Raw genomic sequence first — 23,372 nt, 5'->3', positions numbered from 1 at the left:
ATCGATATCACCATGTCCGCTGACACGAGCTACCGTGTGTACACTAAAGGTGGCATTGACAAAAGCCATTCCAATTGTTTGCACATTCTCATTTATTTCAGCTGCTCTGCTTAATAAAATCAGTCCAATATCGTAATCTAACGAAGTTGCATTAAACTGTGGGTGAGGGATGAATTCTTTGGGAAGGAACGTTTGTCCATTGATGTCCTTTAAGTCGATGACGCCCAAAAGAACCGTACAATCATTTTTGTCGTACATGGTAACACAGTGGCCACAGGTCAGGACAAAAAAGTTCGAGACCAAGGAACCGCCAGCGTATTAATAATCATGCACGAGCAAAGCAGCATGATAGGGAAATATTCCTAAACGAGCAAATCACCCGCCAATGATGCCAATAACCTCGGAGGCAGCACTGATAATAAGTAGCAAGCAAAGAGAAGGAACCACACTATTAGTTGACCACATGGTGAAGGTTGACTGTAAGGACTACATCCAAGAGAACAACACTTATAAATGGGATCGGAAATTTTAAGTTACATAACTGTGGTAAATTGTATTTGATTGGCGAATCTAAACTATTTGTAACCAGGAAACACAAGTTGTGGAATAATAACTAAAAATGGTAATGGTTTATAATCATTGTGTTATTAATCTAAAGGTTAAAATATTGCATAACCACAACACCGGGGCTAGTTGCGATCGTTTCTAAGGGAGCTATAAGATACAGTCACCTGATCTTGAATTTTTTTTAAATCCAGGAAGTGAATATTATGTAATTTGAATTATAGTTGTAATTAAGAATAGTCCGAGGGCTGATATTAATATTTTAAAAGACTATGTATACGCCATAATAAACGAACAATTTTCAAGCACATATGTACAACGTTTCTCATTATTATTACAAAATGCCAAGAGGTTGCTAATGGGCGTCAAATTTTCCTAAAGTTAAAAATTAAAGAAGTGAATTCGTGAAGTGAAATGGAAAGCGCCGAAGAAGTATTCAAAAATTTTAGAAACCATATTTGGCAAGTGTTTTACAGGACTGGATAACCATTTTAATTTAAATATTTGTTTTTTCTTAATTGCCATTCCTGAAATATACATAGCAGCCCTCCTATGCGGGGTCCGCCACTCGATGTGTAAGCAATTGAGAAGCCCATAAATTCTGCTTGGAAAATTATTTTTACGTAAGTTAAAGCCCAGCATGTGAGAAAATAATACAAAATTCAGAATAAATTTACTTCTGCTCGATTTGAAAAACTTTTGCTTTTACAATGGCCTTAAAATCGTAAGCAGGACGAAAGCCTTAAATTTCCGAATAATGAATAAGTCACATTCGGCGAGCCGATTTCAGGCTTAAGTCAAGGTAAGGTGTCGAACAAAAGTGAATAGATTCTAAATTTATTATTATTTTCACACATTTGTGCTTAGTATTAAATAACTAAACCAATATAATAACAATTCCAACCTGGATTTATGGGACATGTGGTGAATTAAAATGGTTACAATTCTTGTGCCGGACTCTGTTAAAATTCATGTTTTCATCTCTCCACTGACGATGGTATGGCACATATTGAAAAAGGGACAAACGATATGGTGTGCCAAAGCCATTCCCAATGGAAGAGATTGCAATGAGATTCACAGTCAATCCGGCTCCGGAATCTCCTTTGCATGGACCGTACCATCCAAGCGAATCTCCTGCGCAAATCATTCGGTTCGCCATGGAGACAAAGCCCAAATGCCATCCAAGTGCAGAGAACCATGATAGGCAAACATTCCTAAGTGAGCATATTGCCCGCCAATGATGCCAACTGCTTCATTATCCTTGTCGCCTACACAGATAATGAGTAGCAGGCAAAGAGAAGGAATCACACTACGATGTGACCACAATTTGAAAGTTGACTGTAAGGAGCACACCCAAAACAACTCTACTTATATAGGAGCGGGAATTTGAAGTTAACTGTAGTAAATTGTAGTTGATTGGCGAATCTAAACTTTTTTATCAACCAGGAAACTCAAATTCTAATTAAGAATGGTATTGGTTAACAAATTGCATAACCAGAACGCCGGGGCTAACTACAGATATTAATGAAATTCGGCACAGCTAGTTTGGGTATATCAAACTGACAAAATGTTTACTTTTATGAGAAAAGTGTAGAAAATAACGAAACAACAAACGGCAATTTTATGGAGCTCTATTATATAGTGATCCGATCCTTCAGTATTTAGGACCTTAAATGCAAACATATACGAAAACGTGGCACTTTTTGTGCCGGACACTGTAAGCATTCATATTATGAATAATCCACTCATAGTGGCCTATACAGATTGATAAACGGTATCCGTATCTCTTTCGCATGCCATGTCACGGACATCCTGAAAACCTCCGCAAAGTATGTGCTCATTAAAGCCATCAAATTTTAAGCAATTGTATGGACTCCATAGTGGAAGAACTGCCTATTTCAGACAATTTTGATCATCCATATCACCGTTTCCTGGGACAGTTGGATGGCGTATCATCTGGATAGTCAGCATGGCTAGGAGCTAAATTAATCACTTGCACATTCTTATTTTTTGTAGCTGGTTTCATTAAGCGAATCAATCCAATATTGAAATCAAACGTAATACCGAAAAATGATGGAGAAACGCACCTAAACGAGCAAATCGCCCGCCATGGATGCAAATGACCTCGACAGCAGAACACATAATAAGTAGCAGGCGAAGACAAGGAACCACACTCTTGGTTGACCACATGGTAAAAGTTGACTGGAAAAACCATACCCAAGAAAGAACATTTATGGCCAAGCTAAGTATGTGACATATGAATTTGAGTTAATACATTTGGTAGATAGATTAATATGTATATTATATACTCAAATAAAGTTATTTACAACTTTTGGTTACGTAATTCAAAATTGATTTTCCCCTTAACTTATCGAATATGTCACACCAATCATTTGTGTGTATCAAAATCCGACAAAAAATTTGTAATTCTTCCCCTTGCTCTTAAAGGAGATCGAGATACCCTGCGTACATATTAATGTGATCCTTTAGTCGTTTCAAATACTGATACTTATTTATTTATTTAAGATTTAGAAGCAATAACCGACAATCCACGATGCAACTCTTATTAGTATGACCAATTGATTCTGAATTTATTATTGTTTTCACCTACTTGTAACATAACTTAAATTATTTATTAATTGTACATTTTTTAAACTGCATTTATGGATTGCGGGTTGAATTAAAATGGTTACAATTTTTGTGGCGAACATTGTGAGCTTTCATGGTGTTATTCCAATAGTTTTTCTTTTTCCGGATATACTGAGAATGCATAACCTCATCTATCCACTGACGGTGGTAAGGTACAGATTGATAAACGGTTGGATTATGTGGTTCGCCACACTCTATAGTTCCCATAAAATGTAGCCCAATGAGAATGTAATTCACAGTCAATCCGCCACCAGAATCTCCATTGCATGGATTGTCTTTTCCATCGTCTTCTCCTGCGCAAATCATGCCGTGCTTCGTTATTTGTCTAAAATGTTTGGAATTGCAAAGTTCTGGACCCCATAATGGAAGATATACATATTTCAGACAATCTTGTCTAGTTTTATATGGATCGATATCACCGAATCCGGTGACAATTGCAATCGTATCTTTTCGATAGATGGCATCGCTAGGAGCCATAGCAATTGTTTGCACTTTTTCATTTATTATAGCTGGTCTGCTTAAGCGAATGAGTCCAATATCGTAATCCATCGTTATTCGATTATAATCCGGGTGAATGATGAATTCTTTAGGGAGGAATGTTTGTGCAGCGGTGTCTTTTAAGTCGACAACGCCGAGAGTAACCGTATAGGTGTTTATGTCGTGGATAATGCAGTGCGCACACGTAAGTACAAACAACTCCGAAACCAAGGAACCGCCAGCGTATGGCGAATCATGCACGAGCAGAGCAGCATGATAGGGAAACATTCCTAAACGAGCAAATCGCCCGCCAATGATGCCAATAACCTCGGAAGCAGCACTGATAATAAGTAGCAAGCAAAGAGAAGGAACCACACTGTTAGTTGACCACATGGTGAAGGTTGACTGTAAGGACTACACCCAAGTGAACCCCACTTATAAATGGGATCGGAAATTTTAAGTTACATAACTGTGGTAAATTGTATTTGATTGGCGAATCTAAACTATTTGTAACCAGGAAACACAAGTTGTGGAATAATAACTACAAATGGTATTTATAATCATTGTGTTATTAATCTGAAGGTTAAAATATTGCATAAGCATAACACCGGGGCTAACTACAGCCATGCTGTCAATAGTTGCGATCGTTTCTAAGGGAGCTATAAGATAAAGTCACCTGATCTTGATGAAATTCGGCACAGTTTGTTTGAGTATATCAAACTGAAAAATGTTTACTTTTATGAGAGAAGTTGAGAAAATAACGAAGTAACTGAGAAATGCCAATGATAGTGACAAATGGAAATTGTGTGGAGCCCTATGATAAAGCGATCCGACCCGGCTGAGATATATACAACCCCTGCAGTACCTACCTAATGCAAATATAACCAGAGGGCCGGGAATAACCTCGACCGCTTCAAAGTTTGTATACTCTTGCATGTTTGTTGTTACTCTTTCGTTTTATCTGAAAAGTCTATTGTTTGCAAAAGAATCGTATTCCGTTCTTTAGCATAGCATTGGAAAATTTCAGCTTTGTAGCTCTTTGAGATCAAGGACAAACAACGTTGAAGAACGCCATTTACTAGCAAGGCAGCCATATAAGCAAAAAGTCCTGCACGAGCGAATTCCCCTCGAATGACGGTATTAACGAACAAGAAGCCATTCCCAGAACGAACAAGAATCAGGTATTGCTAGGGCAATAAGGCGGCCATATGAGCAATAGCTAGTTGATTCTGAATTTATTATTGTTTTCACCTACTTTTAACTTAAATTACATTATTTATGAATTATAAATTCTTCAAACTGCATTTATGGATTATGAGTTAAATTAAAATGGTTACAATTCTTGTGCCGAACATTGTGAACTTGGTGTTATTCCAAAAGTTTTTCTTTTTCCGGACATACCGAAAATGCATAACCTGATCTATCCACTGACGGTGGTAAGGCACAGCTTGATAAACGGTTGGATGATGTGGTTCGCCACAGGTATCAGGTCCCAAAAAATATACGCCAATGAGAATGCGATTCGCAACCAATCCGCCACCGGAATCTGCATAGCATGGATCGTTTCGTCCATCGCCACCTCCTGCACAAATCATGCCGTGGTCCGTTATTACGTTATTAAAAGTTGAGCAATTATATTGGTCCCATAATGGAAGATATGCATATTTTAGACATTCTTGTTGAGTATGATGTGCATCGATATCACCATGTCCGCTGACACGAGCTACCGTGTGTACACTAAAGGTGGCATTGGCAAAAGCCATTCCAATTGTTTGCACATTCTCATTTATTTCAGCTGCTCTGCTTAAGAAAATCAGTGCAATATCGTAATCAAACGAAGTTGCATTATACTGCGGGTAAGGGATGAATTCTTTAGGAAGGAACGTTTGTCCATTGATGTCCTCCTCTTCCTCCTCTTATGTGCATTGTATATGCATATACAGTGGCGGACACGAATTTAAAACTTTTTGTTTTTTTGTTGGTTCGATGAGCTCCTACATAACTTAATCGAATAATTATTTCTTTAAATTGTTGGTTATTGTATTCAGATAATGGACCGTAAGAATGGTCTTCACAGTTTAATCCGTTTTTTTCACAGGTGCATTTGAACAAAGAAAAGTCCGTTTTTTGGGGGGCTTATATTTAAGACGTTTTTTCCAAAATCTTAAATATTAAAGATAGAGGTTTGAAATCTTCGAAGAAGTTGTAGCAAAACTGACATAAACTGCATACCACAAATTTCGATTTGGAGCCAATTGAAAATCTAAATTTTGTGTGGAAGTTTTGGGTCCTTTGGGCGAGTCCATTTTACGACACTAATTCATACTAAAGTACATTTTTTCTTGAACTACGAAAAAAAAGTGAATTGTGTTTCCCGTCGAATGACATATTTTTCATTAAAATCGGATAAAAATTAGATAGTTTTTTTTGCCTGTCAATAAAGGAAATTTTTTCTTTCGTATATATCTTCCGAAGGCCGTAATCTGAACACAATAACCAACAAATTACAGAAAAAATTATTCCCTTAAGTTTTTTAGAAGCCAAAAAAATCAAAAACAAAAAAAAAAAAAGAAAATATATAAAAATATGAATATGTTTATGTGCATACATTTATGTACATATTCAAGTGCACACTTATATTTTATTGCTTACATATTTAATTGTTTATACTTGCAACAAAAGATTACAATTTGAGCTCGTTGTATTAATTGCTTTTTGGTATGGATATACCACATTGGGTTGAATTAAAATGTTTACAATTCCTGTCCCCAACATTATGTGCATTCATGTTGTCATTTCAGGATTTTTTCCTTTTTACCGACATACTGGGAATGGATAACCTCATCTATCCAGTTACGGTTGTAGGGCACAGATTCATAAACAGTAGGACGATATGGTGTGCCACAGCCATACCCAAAGGAAAAAACAGCAATAAGAGTACCATTTACAGTCAATCCGGCCCCAGAATCTCCATCGCATGGATCGTAGCGTCCAAGAGGATCGCCTGCGCAAATCATGCGATCAGTTATGGGAGGAAAATAGTGGGAATTGCAAGTTTGTCGATCCCATAGTGGAATATCAACATATTTCAGACAATTTTGCTTGGTTCCATGTGGATCGATTTCACCGTATCCGGTGGTAAATGCTACCGTATCTGCTCGATAGTTGGCATTACCAGTAGCCATTGTAATCACTTGCACATTACCATTTAATCTTGCTGGTTGACTTAAGCGAATCAATGCAATATCGTAATCCATGCTAGAGTAGTTATAAGATGGGTGAATGATGGTATCTATAATATTGAAAGTTTGTCCATTGTTAGGCTCTTTTAAATCGACGATGCCAGCAAAAGCCGTTATTCGACTTTTCTCCTCCAGAACACAGTGCGCCGCTGTTAGCACCAAATTCTCTGACACCAAGGAACCTCCACAACCACAAATGCCATCCAAGTGCAAAGACACATGATGGGGAAACATTCCTAAACGAGCATATCGCCCGCCAATGATGCCAATAACCTCGGAAGCAGCACTGATAATAAGTAGCAAGCAAAAAGAATGAACCACAGTGTTAGTTGACCACATGGTGAAGGTTGACTGTAAGGACTACACCCAAGAGAACCCCACTTATAAATGGGATCGGAAATTTTAAGTTACATAACTGTGGTAAATTGTATTTGATTGGCGAATCTAAACTATTTGTAACCAGGAAACACAAGTTGTGGAATAATAACTACAAATGGTATTTATAATCATTGTGTTATTAATCTGAAGGTTAAAATATTGCATAACCAGAACGCCGGGGCTAACTACAGATCTTAATGAAATTTGGCACAGCTAGTCTAGGTATATCAACCTAACAAATGTTTACTTTTATGAGAAAAGTTTAGAAAATAACGAAAAAACAAACGGCAATTTTATGGAGCTGATATATCGATCCGATCCTGCAGTATTTAGGACCTTAAATGCAAACATATACGAAAACACTTCTTGTGCCGGACACTGTGAGCATTCATATTATGAATAATCCACTCATAGTGGCCTATACATGCCATGTCACGGACATCCTGAAAACCTCCGCAAAGTATGTGCTCATTAAAGCCATCAAATTTTAAGCAATTGTATGGACTCCATAGTGGAAGAACTGCCTATTTCAGACAATTTTGATCATCCATATCACCGTATCCGGGGACAGTTGGATGGCGTATCATCTGGATAGTCAGCATGGCTAGGAGCTAAATTAATCACTTGCACATTCTTATTTTTTGTAGCTGGTTTCATGAAGCGAATCAATCCAATATCGAAATCAAACGTAATACCGAATAATTATGGGGAAACACACGTAACGTAACGTAACATAACGTTTATGTAATTCAAAATTGATTTTCCCCTTAACTTATCGAATATGTCACACCAATCATTTGTGTGTGACAAAAAAATTGTAATTTTTCCCCTTGCTCTTAAAGGAGATCGAGATACCCTGCGTACATATTAATGTGATCCTTGAGTCGTTTCAACTACTGATATTTATTTATTTAAGATTTCGAAACAACATCCGCCCACAAACATGAGGCACCGATGTAAATACGGACAGCCGATACAATGTGCCGCAACAGACAATCCACGATGCAACTCTTATTAGTATGACTAATTGATTCCGAATTTATTATTGTTTTCACCTACTTATAACATAACTTAAATTATTTATTAATTGTACATTTTTCAAACTGCATTTATGGATTGCGGGTTGAATTAAAATGGTTACAATTTTTGTGGCGAACATTGTGAGCTTTCATGGTGTTATTCCAATAGTTTTTCTTTTTCCGGATATACTGAGATTGCATAACCTCATCTATCCACTGACGGTGGTAAGGCACAGCTTGATAAACGGTTGGAAAATGTGGGTGGCCACAGCCGTAATTCATAAAAAAAACCGCCATAAGTATGTGATTCACAATTAATCCGCCACCGGAATCTCCATTGCATGGATCGTCTCGTCCATCGTCTTCTCCTGCGCAAATCATGCCGTGATCCGTAATGCGGTTAAATATTTCACTAGTACAATTATCTGGGTCCCATAATGGAACATATGCATATTTCAGGCAACTTTGTCGATTTCCATATGGATCGATATCACCATGGCCACTGACATGAGCTATCGTGCCAACATAGTAGGTAGAATTGGCAAAAGCCATTCCAATTGTTTGCACATTCTCATTTATTTCAGCTGCTCTGCTTAATAAAATCAGTCCAATATCGTAATCTAACGAAGTTGCATTAAACTGTGGGTGAGGGATGAATTCTTTGGGAAGGAACGTTTGTCCATTGATGTCCTTTAAGTCGATGACGCCCAAAAGAACCGTACAATCATTTTTGTCGTACATGGTAACACAGTGGCCACAGGTCAGGACAAAAATGTTTGAGACCAAGGAACCGCCAGCGTATTGAAAATCATGCACGAGCAAAGCAGCATGATAGGGAAACATTCCCAAACGAGCAAATCGCCCGCCAATGACGCCAATAACTTCGGAAGGAGCACAGATAATCAGTAGCAAGCAAAAAGCAGGAACCACACTGTTGGATGACCACATGCTGAAAGTTGACTATAGAAACCTTATTTAAGAGAACGACACTTATATAGATACCTAACTGTGTTAATTTGCATCAATTTGGCGCAACTAAAGTTGTGAAAACCAGGAAATGAATGTTATGAAAAATTTTGTGTATATAATCGCCAGTATTACTGTACAGAACGGATTATAAATATCAAGTTATGGCAAAATTGTTTAATGCTTTATACATATATTTATTCAGTATTGCAGATGTCGATTTTCATTTATTAGATCAGACGTTTCTACATTTTAAATCAGCATAGTACACATGTCAGTCTGAATAAACTACTCTAAGACCTCCTACTCTATAGTTCTATATTTACCCAAAGAATAGATACTATTATTATTAATTTTATTTATATCAATTTAAATTGTTGTTTTATTTAAGAATAGTACGAGGGCTGCTATTATTATTTTGAAAATTGGCAAAATTAAAAGTCAGACGTAGATTATACGCCATAACAAACTCAATGTCGTATTAAACTGACATTTTCAATTTAGTATTTTTAAATTAGAATAAGAGCAATACAAACTCGAATCTATTGGGTGTCATTTCTAGATCTTTCACGTTTTTTAGCGCACTTAAAATATATAAATATATAAATAATAATATTTTCTTTTCAGAACTTCAATGTTTTCCAAGTGCTAAATACCAAAGGAATGTCATGTATCCACTCCTAGTGGAAGGGCACAGGTGAACGAACCTTGGGAAAATGTCGTCTTCCACAGCCGTATCCCATAAAATATACACCATAAAATATCTCCATCGCATGGCGTGGCATGGGGATCCTGCAGTCCTCCTAATTGAAGGCATCAAATGAGAGCATGTTTCTAGACTCCATACTGGAAGAACTGTCCATCTTAGACAATTTTGCCTAGATTTATGATCATCGATATCACCGTATCTGGTGACAGATCCTACAGTATCATCTAGATCGGTAGCATGGCTAGGAGCTAAATTAATCACTTGCACATTCTTTTTTATTGTAGCTGGTTTCATTAACCGAATCATTAACCGAATCGAAGTGTATTTGCGTATATTATTTGTAATGATTTGCGCAGCGGTTAGGACGAATTCTTCTGCTATCAATGAACCGCCACCTTGTAGTACGCCATGCACGTATATAGAACAATCATGGGGAAACGCACCTAAACAAGCAAATCTCCCGCCATGCAGAACACAAATTAAGTATCAGGCGAAGATACCCAAGATAGAACATTTATGGCCAAGCTAAGTATGTGACATATGAATTTGAGTTAATACATTTGGTAGATAGATTAATATGTATATTATATACTCAAATAAAGTTATTTACAACTTTTGGTTACGTAATTCAAAATTGATTTTCCCCTTAACTTATCGAATATGTCACACCAATCATTTGTGTGTATCAAAATCCGACAAAAAATTTGTAATTCTTCCCCTTGCTCTTAAAGGAGATCGAGATACCCTGCGTACATATTAATGTGATCCTTTAGTCGTTTCAAATACTTATACTTATTTATTTATTTAAGATTTCGAACCAACATCCGCCCACAAACATGAGGCACCGATGTAAATACGGACAGCCGATACAATGTGCCGCAACAGACAATCCACGATGCAACTGTTATTAGTATGTCTAATTGATTCTGAATTTATTATTGTTTTCACCTACTTGTAACATAACTTAAATTATTTATTAATTGTACATTTTTCAAACTGCATTTATGGATTGCGGGTTGAATTAAAATGGTTACAATTTTTGTGCCGAACATTGTGAGCTTTCATGGTGTTATTCCAAAAGTTTTTCTTTTTCCGTTTAAATGAATCATCAAAGATAGTCTGGTGTATCCAGTAAGCGTGGTAACCCACATTTTGATAAACGGTAGGATATTTTGAATTGCCACAGACCTCAGGTCCCATAAAATATACGCCAATGACAGTTTCATTATATATCAACCCGCCACCGGAATCTCCTTCGCATGGAGTGTCTTGTCCATCGTCATATCCTGCGCACATCATGCCGTTTTCGTTTATCCGAGGATCATGTATGGAATTGCAAAAGTCTTGACCCCATATTGGAACATAGGCAAATTTCAGACAATTTTGCATAGTTTTGTATGAGTCGATGTCACCATATCCGGTGATAATTGCCAGCGTATTTTCTGGATAAAATTGATGGATAGCGAGCGACATTATTTGCACATGATCATTTAATGCAGCTGGTTGGCTTAAGTGAACCACTCCAATATCGCAATCTAACGACTCCTGATTAAAATTCGGGTGAGCGATGAATTCTTTAGGAAGAATCCTTTGTCCACTATTGTCTTTAATGTCGATGATGCCCAAATGAACCATATAAGTGTTCATATCGCCGAGCATGCAATGCGCACAGGTAAGAACCCACTTCAAACTGATCAAGGTACCGCCAGCTACATATTTCTCATCCATGTGCAAAGAGACATGATGGGGAAACATTTTTGGACGAGCAAATCGCCCGCCAATGATGCCAATGACCTCGGCAACAGAACAGATAATAAGTAGCAGGCGAAAAGAAGGGACCACAGTCTTGGTTGACCACATGGTGAAAGTTGACTATAAGGAGCACACCCAAGGCAACTGTACTTATATAGGAGCGGGAATTTGAAGTTACTTAACTGTAGTAAATTGTAGTTGATTGGCGAATCTAAACTTTTTTCTAACCAGGAAACACAAATTGTGTAAAAATAACCTTAATTCTAATAAGGAATGGTATTGGCTAACATATTGCATATCCAGAACGCCGGGGCTAACTACAGATCTTAATGAAATTCGGCACAGCTAGTTTAGGTATATCAACCTGACAAATGTTTACTTTTATGAGAAAAATTTAGAAAATAACGAAAAAACAAACGGCAATTTTATGGAGCTGATATATCGATCCGATCCTGCAGTATTTAGAACCTTAAATGCAAACATATAAATGCATTAGATATATAGCTATATTCTTTTTTAACATAAAAGATTTGTGCGTAGCCAGCACTTAAATCGGAGGTACCGATAATATCGTTCATCGTAATGATATGCCCCACAAATCATGGCGCAGCGGTAAGGACAACTGACTTTAATCTCATAGAAGGTACGAATGCCCATTCAAATACGACTTCAGGAAACAAAATCAACGTCTTATGCTGATTAAGAATATATACATATATAGTTATAAATCCACTTCTTTTATTAATTTAAAATTTGATTTTTGCCCACTAAGCGTTCTCAGGCTTGGAAGTTTTTTTGGGGACATACGTGGAAAATAGCCTGTGCTCAGGCGGAAAATACGGGGTAGAGAGTTGGAAGTGCTTGCTGTGTTGCAAGTGAAATTTCTTGGGATGGTGACAATTCATGTAAAGCGAGATTGTCAAAAGCTGAGTCACTTGATCGTACAAAAGTTTCATTCTTAATTTGTGTAATAACTTTTTTTTTGATATTGACTTAAATTTTTAGATAAGATAAAGGGTTAAACTTATTAGTCTAATTTTAATGTTGTGGTAGTTATGATGTTAAATATTTTGTTATACGCAGTTTTTTCGGAAATGATTTGTTTAGCTTGGATATAAGAGATTGGTTCTAGTTTTGTTACATTGTTGGTTACATAAATATTTTGGGTATAATCTTGTAATGTATTTACTATTGATACTTCATTTAACTGCATAGCACAGTCTTTAATTTTTGTACCTTTGCAAAAAGGGTTTATTGATTTTGGTCAGAAGTGTGCAACGCATAGAACGAAGCATCTCCGACCATACAAAGTATATATATTCTATAGTCACGACGAGACGAGTTCAAATAGCCCGTCCGTCCGTCCGTTCGTCCGTTCGTTCATCCGTCTGGATCAACGCAAATTCCTCCTAGACCGTAAGAGCTGAAATTTTGCACGTAGGCTTGTATATTCTGCATATCTCGTATATCTCGGATTCAGCCGGATCGGACCACTATATCATATAGCTCCCATTCAAACCCCAAAGTCACGAACAGTGACTTTTCTCAATAACTTCTTTATTTTCTGTGCTATTATCGTGACTATATAAATATAACTTAATATTAGAGAGTTTATTACGCCTATAAACTACTGTGCCAAATTTCATCAAGATCGGGTGACTATATCATATAGCTCCCATAGGAACGATCGGTCGAAAACAGTGACTAAGATCAATATCTTCGTTATTTCCTATGATTGTAGGCCATTATTTCGCAAACATAAGCCTTTTTTAGCAGTGGCGTAGCCAGAAAATTTTTTGGGGGGTTAACATGTTTTAGGATCAAAGATATTGAACAAAATTCTAAATATGAGAAATCACTTAGATAATGTGTAATGTATAGGGTGTTTTATATTGAAATGCTGTATAGAATATAAAAATTTAATTTTATATATATGATATATATGAGCATCTCAAGATAAAATTGGACGTACGATTTTCCATTGTAGTTTATATTACAATATACTACTAACGTTTTTAATAAGTAACTAAACAATATTTACATGTAAATAATTGTTTGTGGAAAAAACAGTTGAAATCATATTGTATTGAATAAATATTGATCAATTTATTGATAATTCTGGAGCATAAAAAACTGTTGAAAAACATAAATATACGAAATCACAAATCGATTTTCCTCTTTTTTTGAGCGAATCTGTCGATAACTTATTCCACCGTGATATCAATATCTATGTTAATACTCATTAGAGCAAGTCCGTTCAGCCTATCTTCTCCAGTTGAATTTCTTATCCAATTTTTTTAACGCCTCAAAGTTGAAAAGCTCCGTTCGCTGCTAGCAATGGTCACAGCTAACGTTGCTCCTATCTTCAAAAATTTTGAAACGTTGGGAAAAAGTCCTTCGTTGCAAAGATTTAATGCGTCGATGAATGTCTTCGGATGAGTTTCTGCCCCAATCCAACGTTGTCTCCACAATACGACTTCATTTATTACTATGGAAACAGTTGCCTCAGTAGCTGTTGGCCATTGATCCATTATTACTTCGACAGTTTCAGAAACAATACCATTTTCAACTCCTTTTTTAAGCAATTTTTCAGGGAGGATATTTTTAATAATTGACAATGTCTTTTTGTGTTTGACGAATCTGTCAGATAAGGAAGATATGAAGTGATCGAGGAATGGTATGAATATTGATTGGCGATAATATTCTTCTGCCGAGCTGTTCTGGTAATTTTGTCGATGTTTTTGACATTGAACAATCCTGGGAACTTCAATTTTTTCTCCTATTGATTCAGCTAATTTTTCAGCATCAGCGAATACTTTTTTGAACTTTGATGCAACGTTTTCCCTCATTTCTTTCAACAAAACAGCCAAATCATCAGCCGCCGAAACAGCTGCAGAGAGATCAACTCTTTTCCCTTGGAGGTAAGAAGTTAAAGGTTGTGTAAGAGAAAAAATTTCGTGGATTATTGACATCGACACAATGAATGCTCCACTTTTCAATGTATGTAGAAAGCTAAAAGCATTCTTGGAACTTTCAGCGTTTCCACATTCATTAATTTTTTCCAAACTCGAACAAATTGGAACAAACATTTCTTTGAAGCAGATTACAGCATCAAGTCTTTCAGTCCATCTTGTTTCACACAATTTCTTCAATCGTTCTTTTCGTTCTAATCGAGCATTCTAGCAATTGAGTTGGTTTAATGGCTGAATCAATTTTATAAAAAATGAACCAATTTTCGGGGGGGGTTTTATCCCCAAAACCCCCCCCCCGTTACTACGCCACTGCTTTTTAGATAAAACGTTCTTCCACATTGATGGCTAATTGGTAAGGAAAGAGTTACCCAAAAAGTTGCAGGGGTATACAAACTTTGACGCGGTCGAAGTTAGCCCCGGCCCTATGGTTATGATATTATTTCCTTCTATGAATATTTTATTCTGGTTACAATTTCGTTTTAAATTTGTCTTGGGCAGGTTCCAAGTTACGATATTGGGTTCTACATAACTAATTGAATTTGTTGTAATAATGCCAACTCATTTATTTCTTGTTATACCATTGCAGAGGGTATTATAAAATTGGTCAGATGTTTGTAACGCACAGAAGGAGACGAAGCTGAGTCGATATAGCCATGTTCGTCTGTCCGTCCGTCCGTCTGTGCAAATCAACTTCACGCCGCCATCTTAAGAGCTATCGAGATGAAACTTGGTATTTGAGCTACTTATTGCCCGAAGCAGATAAAGGATGAAAATTGTCAGGATCGGACCACTATATCATAAAGCTCTAAAAGAAACATTTTCATAAAAATTGGAGTATCCCCATGAAATTTTCTACAATGATAGAATTGGATATAAAAACTCAATATAAATCGGTTCAATCGCTGCCGGCAGCTCTGCTACATAAACTGTATGTGTATGCGTGCGTTGCTTTGCTTAGGGAATGAGGGAAGAAGAAGAACAAATTGTACATAGTATGAAGAGTAAAATTGTTTTGTTTGTATATTAATGAATTGAGTTGCAGAAAACAAATTTTGAACATGTAAAATTATTATTGTCAAGGACTTCTAGGGTATATAAACTTCGGCATAGCCGAATTTAACTTCTTTGATATTTTCAATTGATTTAGGGTCCATTTGGATTTGATGGAATCCCTTGGCGAGGTCAATGGTTGTAAAGTATTGACATTTTCCAAGTTTGTCTAATATTTCATCCATTACTGGTAATGGGAACTTGTCATCGACAGTAATCTCATTTAGACTACCATAGTCGATTACTAGGCGGAACTTTTGTTCCTTGGATCCGTCCTCTTTCAACAATACGGCGATTTCGATTTTCGAATGATTTCCTGTTCTATCATTTCATTAATTTGTTTATTGACTTCTTCGTCAAAGATTTATGGGTATTTGTATGGGTGTTTGTAAATTGGGTCTTCGTGCTTAGTTCTGATGTTATGTTTTATTGTACTGGTAAAGGTCAAATTTTCACCAAATATGCAATATTTTCTTTAACTTTTCTATTTCTTCTGAGTTTAAATGATCAAGTCTAAATTCGTTTCTTTCCTTGATACCGTTATTTATTTCATGTGCGAATGCTTCATATTCGAACTCTGGGGGAGGATAAGGTATTGATTCTTCTTTTTCTTCTTTATTTGTGTATTTGAAATAGAATTTGTGATTTTATAATGTTACACTGTTTTCTTTTCGTAATAAATAACGGCCTGACATGCTTTGAGATATTTGCTACCTATTATGTCATAGTATGTTGTAATAGTATGTTGATGAAAATTTACGGCAATAAAATTTTTGATGGTTGAGGCAAACTTTGCTTGGTGTAAAAGATATTAAGCTCTATTATTCCATTTATTGTTTGAACATTCAAATTTTCCGATGTTTCTGGAAAATTGAAATAATTTTCGTTAATAATATTGTATTTATTGAAGAGCCTGTATCTATAACGCACTTTAAGGGAATGTTATTGATTTTTAGTTGGACATAGGGATTTGATTGGAGGTATTCGGTTGATCTATTTGATCCAACTGATTGATAAAAATTTTCGGACCATTCCATTTTACTCTGACCACTGGTACTTTCTCTTTGCCTTTTAGTGGGTTGATTTACCACTGGATTTTGATTTTGAGGTTGATTCTGAATCTGATAATTAAGGGGATTTTCTTGTCTGCCCTGATTAAAATTTTGTTGATTTTGTTTTGTTTTTTTGGAAACTGGTATGATTTGAATTATTGTATTGATGGTTTTGATTATAATAGGTTTGCCCTGAATTTTTTTGGTTTGATTTGTAATTCGAATTTCCTGAATTACTTTGTTAGTTTTGGGTTTCTGTGGAGCTGTTTTCATATTGACCCTCTCTCTGGGCTACTTGTTTCAAATTAGACAGTGTTAAAATATCGAACTTCGCTTATGTCATAAAAAAGCTTGTCTGGTAATCTTTTAATATTGACTTCTTTGACTGTGTTATTCATGGCATTTGTGTATAAAATGGTGTTGGCCTTCTAACGCTAACTTATTAATTATAATGAAAGACTTATGTTCTAAATCTTGAATTAACTTACGAAGATTTCCTCTAAAGGTAGTATGGTATAGCCGTCGTAGTAATTCTTTATAAGGCGTTTGTACCTTATATTCGCTGATGAGGGCGGCCCGCAACTCGCTCCAATTGTTGGGGTGCGCTAGTTGTGATGTCCGCTGTGCTTCTCCAGTGAGCTGCATCTCCGTAGAGTCGTACATCAAGCTATGTTGGCGGACGTCCCAACTCTCCGCATGAACGTGCTCAGGGTCAACTGTCAACTGTTGGGCAACTGTCTAAGCATGGTAAGTGCCTGGTTCAGATGTGTTTCTGATAGTTCCAGTGTCATCTTTAATTAGAACATATTTAGAACTTCAAGATTCGATGTCACGCTTTTGACTGCCCGAAAGGTTCTTTTGCGGATAAAACGAACAAAACATTTTCGGGGCTTTGGGCCTTAGTTGCTAACAGCTCCTTAATAATTTTTTTTTTTCGAGGGCTTCGGGCTTTAGTTGCTTACAGCTCTTTTACTTGTTTTTAGCACAAAAAGACTTGATCACGGACCAACCTTAGATTTGATATCTGAAACGGTCGCTTATACACAAAGTTTTGCACGCACTAAATTATTTCGTTTTATCCTACCGACTGCGCCAGTTATAAATCCACTTCTTTTAATAATTAACCAAATATGGATTGGTGAGACTCAAAAACGATCTTTATTGAAACAAAGCGTCTTAAGAACTAACTTATGATTATTCATACAGATATGATTAAAGTTCGATTATAAAGCTTTTGATATTAGTATTGGTAGCTTTTCATCTGGTGACCCGGGATCTGGATTTTAATTGGCTTATTGATTTTTGCCTACTAAGCGTTCTCAGGCATTAAAGATTTTTTGGGGACATGTGCTCATTAAAGCCATCAAATTTTAAGCAATAGTATGGACTCCACAACGGAAGAACTGCCTATTTCAGACATCACAGTATCCGGGGACAGTTGGATGGCGTATCATCTGGATAGTCAGCATAGCTAGGAGTTAAATTAATCACCTGCACATTCTTATTTCTTGTAGCTGGTTTCATTAAGCGAATCAATATCGAAATCAAACGTAATACCGAATAATAATGGGGAAACACACGTAACGTAACGTAACATAACGTTTACGTAATTTAAAATTGATTTTCCCCTTAACTTATCGAATATGTCACACCAATCATTTGTGTGTATCAAAATCCGACAAAAAATTTGTAATTCTTCCCCTTGCTCTTAAAGAAGATCGAGATACCCTGCGTACATATTAATGTGATACTTTAGATGTTTCAAATACTGATATTTATTTATTTAAGATTTCGAAACAACATCCCACAAACATGAGGCACCGATGTAGATACGGACAGCCGATACAATATGCCGCAACAGACAATCCACGATGCAACTGTTATTAGTATGTCTAATTGATTCTGAATTTATTATTGTTTTCACCTACTTGTAACATAACTTAAATTATTTATTAATTGTACATTTTTCAAACTGCATTTATGGATTGCGGGTTGAATTAAAATGGTTACAATTTTTGTGCCGAACATTGTGAGCTTTCATGGTGTTATTCCAAAAGTTTTTCTTTTTCCGGATATACTGAGAATGCATAACCTGATCTATCCACTGACGGTGGTAAGGCACAAATTGATAAACGGTTGGATAATGTGGTTGGCCACAAACGTAATTCATAAAAAAAACACCAATAAGTGTGTTATTCACAACCAATCCGCCACCGGAATCTCCATTGCATGGATTGTCTTTTCCATCGTCTTCTCCTGCGCAAATCATGCCGTGCTCCGTTATGCCAATAAAATGCATGGAATTGCAAAGTTCTGGACCCCATAATGGAATATATACATATTTCAGACAATCTTGCATAGTGCCAAATGGATCCGTATCACCGTATCCGGCGACAAGTGCAAGCGTATCTTTTGGATAGATGGCATCGCTAGGAGCCATAGCAATTATTTGCACATTCGCATTTAATATAGCTGGACTGCTTAAGCGAATCAGTCCAATATCGTAATCAAACGTCTCATTATTATGGCTCGGGTGAGGAATGAATTCTTTAAGAAGGATCGTTTGTCCATTGGTATCTTTTAAGTCGATGATGCCCATACGAATCGTATAAGTGTTTATGTCGTGGATAATGCAGTGCGCACAGGTAAGGACAAAGGTCTCCGACACCAAGGAACCGCCAGCCATAGAAGTCTCATATACGTCCAAAGAGACATGATAGGGAAACATTCCTAAACGAGCAAATCGCCCGCCAATGATGCCAATAACCTCGGAAGCAGCACTGATAATAAGTAGCAAGCAAAGAGAAGGAACCACACTGTTAGTTGACCACATGGTGAAGGTTGACTGTAAGGACTACACCCAAGAGAACAACACTTATAAATGGGATCGGAAATTTTAAGTTACATAACTGTGGTAAATTGTATTTGATTGGCGAATCTAAACTATTTGTAACCAGGAAACACAAGTTGTGGAATAATAACTACAAATGGTATTTATAATCATTGTGTTATTAATCTGAAGGTTAAAATATTGCATAAGCATAACGCCGGGGCTAACTACAGCCATGCCGTCAATAGTTGCGATCGTTTCTAAGGGAGCTATAAGATAAAGTCACCTGATCTTAATGAAATTCGGCACAGTTTGTTTGGGTATATCAAACTGAAAAATGTTTACTTTTATGAGAGAAGTTGAGAAAATAACGAAGTAACTGAGAAATGCCAATGATAGTGACAAATGGAAATTGTGTGGAGCCCTATGATAAAGCGATCCGACCCGGCTGAGATATATACAACTCCTGCAGTACCTACCTAATGCAAAGTTAGCTCTGTAGCTTCAACGGTCTAGGCGGTGTTCGTATCGACTCAGAATGACAGGCAGACAGACGAATATATATATACTTTATATGTTCGTATGCTTCATCCGGAGGATTTCATCAAAAGGATTTCACTTATTTATATTTTCATCTATCCACTGACGAGAGTGTGGCAAATATTGAAAAACTGACGGATAATATGGTGTGCCACAGCCATATCCAAAAAAATGTAGCATTCACAGTCAATGGGCCACAGGAATCTCCTCCGCATGGACCCTGTCCACGCGGATCTCCTGCGCACATTATGCTGTCCGTTATATTACGAAAATAGAACGGATTGCAATGTTTTCGACCCCATAGGAGAATATGTGCCCATTTTAGACAGCTTTGCGTAGTTCCAAACGGATCGATGACACCGTACCCGCTGGTAATAGCTACCGTATATTCGTGATAGTTCGCATTGGCAGGTGCCATTGCAATCGGTTGTACATTCGCATTAAAAATAGCTGGTTGACATAAGCGAATCAATGCAATATCGTAATCCAAATTCTCTATGTTAAATCTTGGATGAATGATGAATTTAGTAGCATCGAAAACTTGTCCATTGTTTGCTTCCTTTAAGTCGATGATGCCAGCAATAACCTTAAAGTTGTTGATATCTAACCCCCGAAGGCAATGCGCAGCGGTAGGGACAAATGTTGCTGAGATTAAGGAACCGCCACATTCATCAATGCCATTCATTCAGGGGTACCAGAATTTCCTCAGCACACCTTGGAAAGCGAGGCTAAGCAGATCTCCTGCAAATCATGCGGTCCGTTGTGAAACGATATTCTTGCAAATAGCAAACAGTATGACCCCAGAGGGAAAGATCTGTGTATCTTAGCAAATAACTCCCAAGCTGATTGATGGCACCAAAACCACAGATAGTGGTCCAATTATTTGGACATTATTATTATCAAATACAACTGAATTCCACATTTTTTTTTTTTTTTTTTTTTTTTTTTTTTAATTGCATATGTTTGTTATAATAAAAGGAGTATTCTTCAAATATACAATTTCATTAACATATCATTTCGACTTTAGCTTTGTTATGAATGTCTGAGGTGGGATGTTGCCAAGGGAGTTTGAATATAATTTTTAATAGTTTGTTTTGGGGCTGTTTGCAGCCTTTTAATATGGCACTTGGCAACATCCGACCACACTGGGGCTCCGTAAATATTGACCTGAACAGGTATAACTTGTTCTCAATAGATAAACGGGAGTTCCTATTAATAAAGGGATAAAGAATTCTGGTAAGGGAATTGATTCTGTCTATAGTATACCCTACATGGTCCTTACAGTTTATTTTAGAGTCTAAAATGACTCCAAGGTAGCGAACTTTTTTCTCCCAGGGAATATCGGTGCCATTCAGGTCTATGGGACTATTTGGAAGATACCTGGACGATCTATTTCTGGAGAAAAATATTGCTTGAGTTTTGTTGGAACTAACCTGAATCTTCCACCTTGTTTAAAAGGATTGGATAGTGTCAAATGCCTCCTGTAAGTTTTGAGTAACTTCCGCTGGTAACAGACCCGTGGTGATAATTGCAGTATCGTCGGCAAATGTTGAGGCAGTGCAGCCGTTTAGGTTCGGAAAGTCAGAAGTATAAATGTTGTAAAGCAGTGGGGGAAGACAGGACCCTTGGGGGCATCCTGCAGGGATATCTAGTGGGGCAGAATGAGCTCTTCCAATGTAAACTAAAAATGAACGCTTGCTTAGAAAGCTTTGAACTATTTTGATGAGTTCCGTAGGAAAATTAAGGACTGACATCTTGAAAATGAGTCCGTTGTGCCAAACGGGATCGAAAGCTGCTTTAATATCCATTAGTACCATTCCAACAGAGTTTTTCCTATTAAAATTCTGCTTAACAATCTTTTTGATTCGGACCAGCGGCTGGATTGTGCTGTGTTCCTTACGGAAACCGAACTGCTCCTTGGGGAGTAATTCGGCATCATCTACAAAGGATGAAATTTTTTGTTTAATAATCGTTTCCAATATTTTGCTGATTGAAGACAGAAGGCTAACAGGCTGGTATGATGATGGGAACTCGGGAGGTTTATTTGTCTTTCTAATTGGGACAACTTTAGATGTTTTCCAAACTTGTGGAAAATAACCAAGTCAAAAACTACCGTTTATAATAGCGGTCAGGAAACGAATACCGCTACTAGGAAGAGCTTTTAGGCATAGGTTGTTGATATCATCCAAGCCTGGGGCTTTTCTGATTTTAAGACTTTTAATAATTACCGAGACGGCGCTACAGTTTGTAAGGTAACTTACGCCGGGGTTAATCTCTATGGTATTTAGTAAATCTACATAGTTTTGAACATCATGTTCAGTATCAGGAAAACTTAAGCCCTGGGAGCTCGAATGATTCGCCAAGAATGACACAGCGAGTGCCTCACATTTTTCTACTGTAGTGGAACACTGATCTGTTCCAATGACAAGAGTAGGGATATTTGAGGGTGTTTTTTTAAATATTTTGGCCACTTTCCAAAACGTGTTCCACGACTTGTTCCGAAGGAGATTCTATTTCTGCGCTTAAACTGCTGTTCAATTCTTTGAACGCTACTCTAGGTGGGCTATGTTCCTGGAGCTTTGCCAATAACGACGGAGGCTATTTCTGCGCGTAATTAATAGCTTTATGTGGGCCGGCAGAGACCTTGTGCTGAATTGGGTCCTTACTTTAGGGATACAACGATCTTTAGCCTCTTTGATTACACTTGTGAATTTCTCGATCATGGAGTCTATTTGTGGAGGTTGAGTAAAGGTCTCTATCAGGTCTGTTTGGAGGTTGTGGCTAATATGGCTGGCATACAGCGTCCAGTTAGCTCGCTTATAGTTGAATCTTGAGGTTTCCTCTAATATCGGCTGTGTGTGTAGTCCAATCTTAACAGGCAGGTGGTCCGAACTTAACTGGTTTAATACCGTGGCCTGAGTTGGTACCCGTGAGCAGTTTGAGAGGAAGATATCCAGAGTAGAGCCTTGACACTTAAGGCTGGCAGGGACTAGAGTATGGCTAGCGGGTAGGATATATGAATATGTAGCGACATTAATTTTTCGTGCAAAATATTTCTGAATTCCACATTGTAATCAACGTAATACTATTGTTTTCGGGGAACGAATCTCTATACTAGAAGACAGTTTCAAGACAACATGATAGGGAAACTGTCCCGCCTAGAGTGCGGTGT

General features: G+C 37.1%; 1 protein-coding gene and 1 long non-coding RNA gene across 4 annotated transcripts; both read right to left on the bottom strand.

Moving 5' to 3' along the window:
* Positions 1–318: 318 nt before the first annotated feature.
* Positions 319–19,663, bottom strand: LOC137577948 (transmembrane protease serine 9-like). The gene is given in 6 exon segments (XM_068291555.1): positions 319–412; positions 5,092–5,272; positions 6,509–7,218; positions 11,242–11,876; positions 17,383–17,568; positions 19,031–19,663. Coding segments are annotated over 6 exon segments (2,439 nt in total).
* A 1,476-nt stretch (positions 19,664–21,139) lies between these two features.
* Positions 21,140–22,399, bottom strand: LOC137577471 (uncharacterized). 3 transcript variants are annotated; one of them, XR_011032419.1, is made up of 4 exons: positions 21,953–22,399; positions 21,634–21,881; positions 21,483–21,580; positions 21,140–21,409 (listed from the first exon to the last, which is right to left on the bottom strand). It is a non-coding gene; the product is annotated as an uncharacterized lncRNA (long non-coding RNA). The 3 variants fall into 3 exon arrangements; XR_011032418.1 differs by having other exon boundaries at positions 21,483–21,565; XR_011032420.1 differs by having other exon boundaries at positions 21,472–21,881.
* Positions 22,400–23,372: the final 973 nt, after the last annotated feature.

The sequence above is a fragment of the Drosophila tropicalis genome, unplaced genomic scaffold (assembly GCF_018151085.1).
Source record: "Drosophila tropicalis isolate 14030-0801.00 unplaced genomic scaffold, ASM1815108v1 contig_593, whole genome shotgun sequence".
Lineage (NCBI taxonomy): Eukaryota > Metazoa > Arthropoda > Insecta > Diptera > Drosophilidae > Drosophila > Drosophila tropicalis.
Note: the sequence above shows the minus strand (reverse complement) of the source record. Positions and strands in the feature narration are given on the sequence as shown.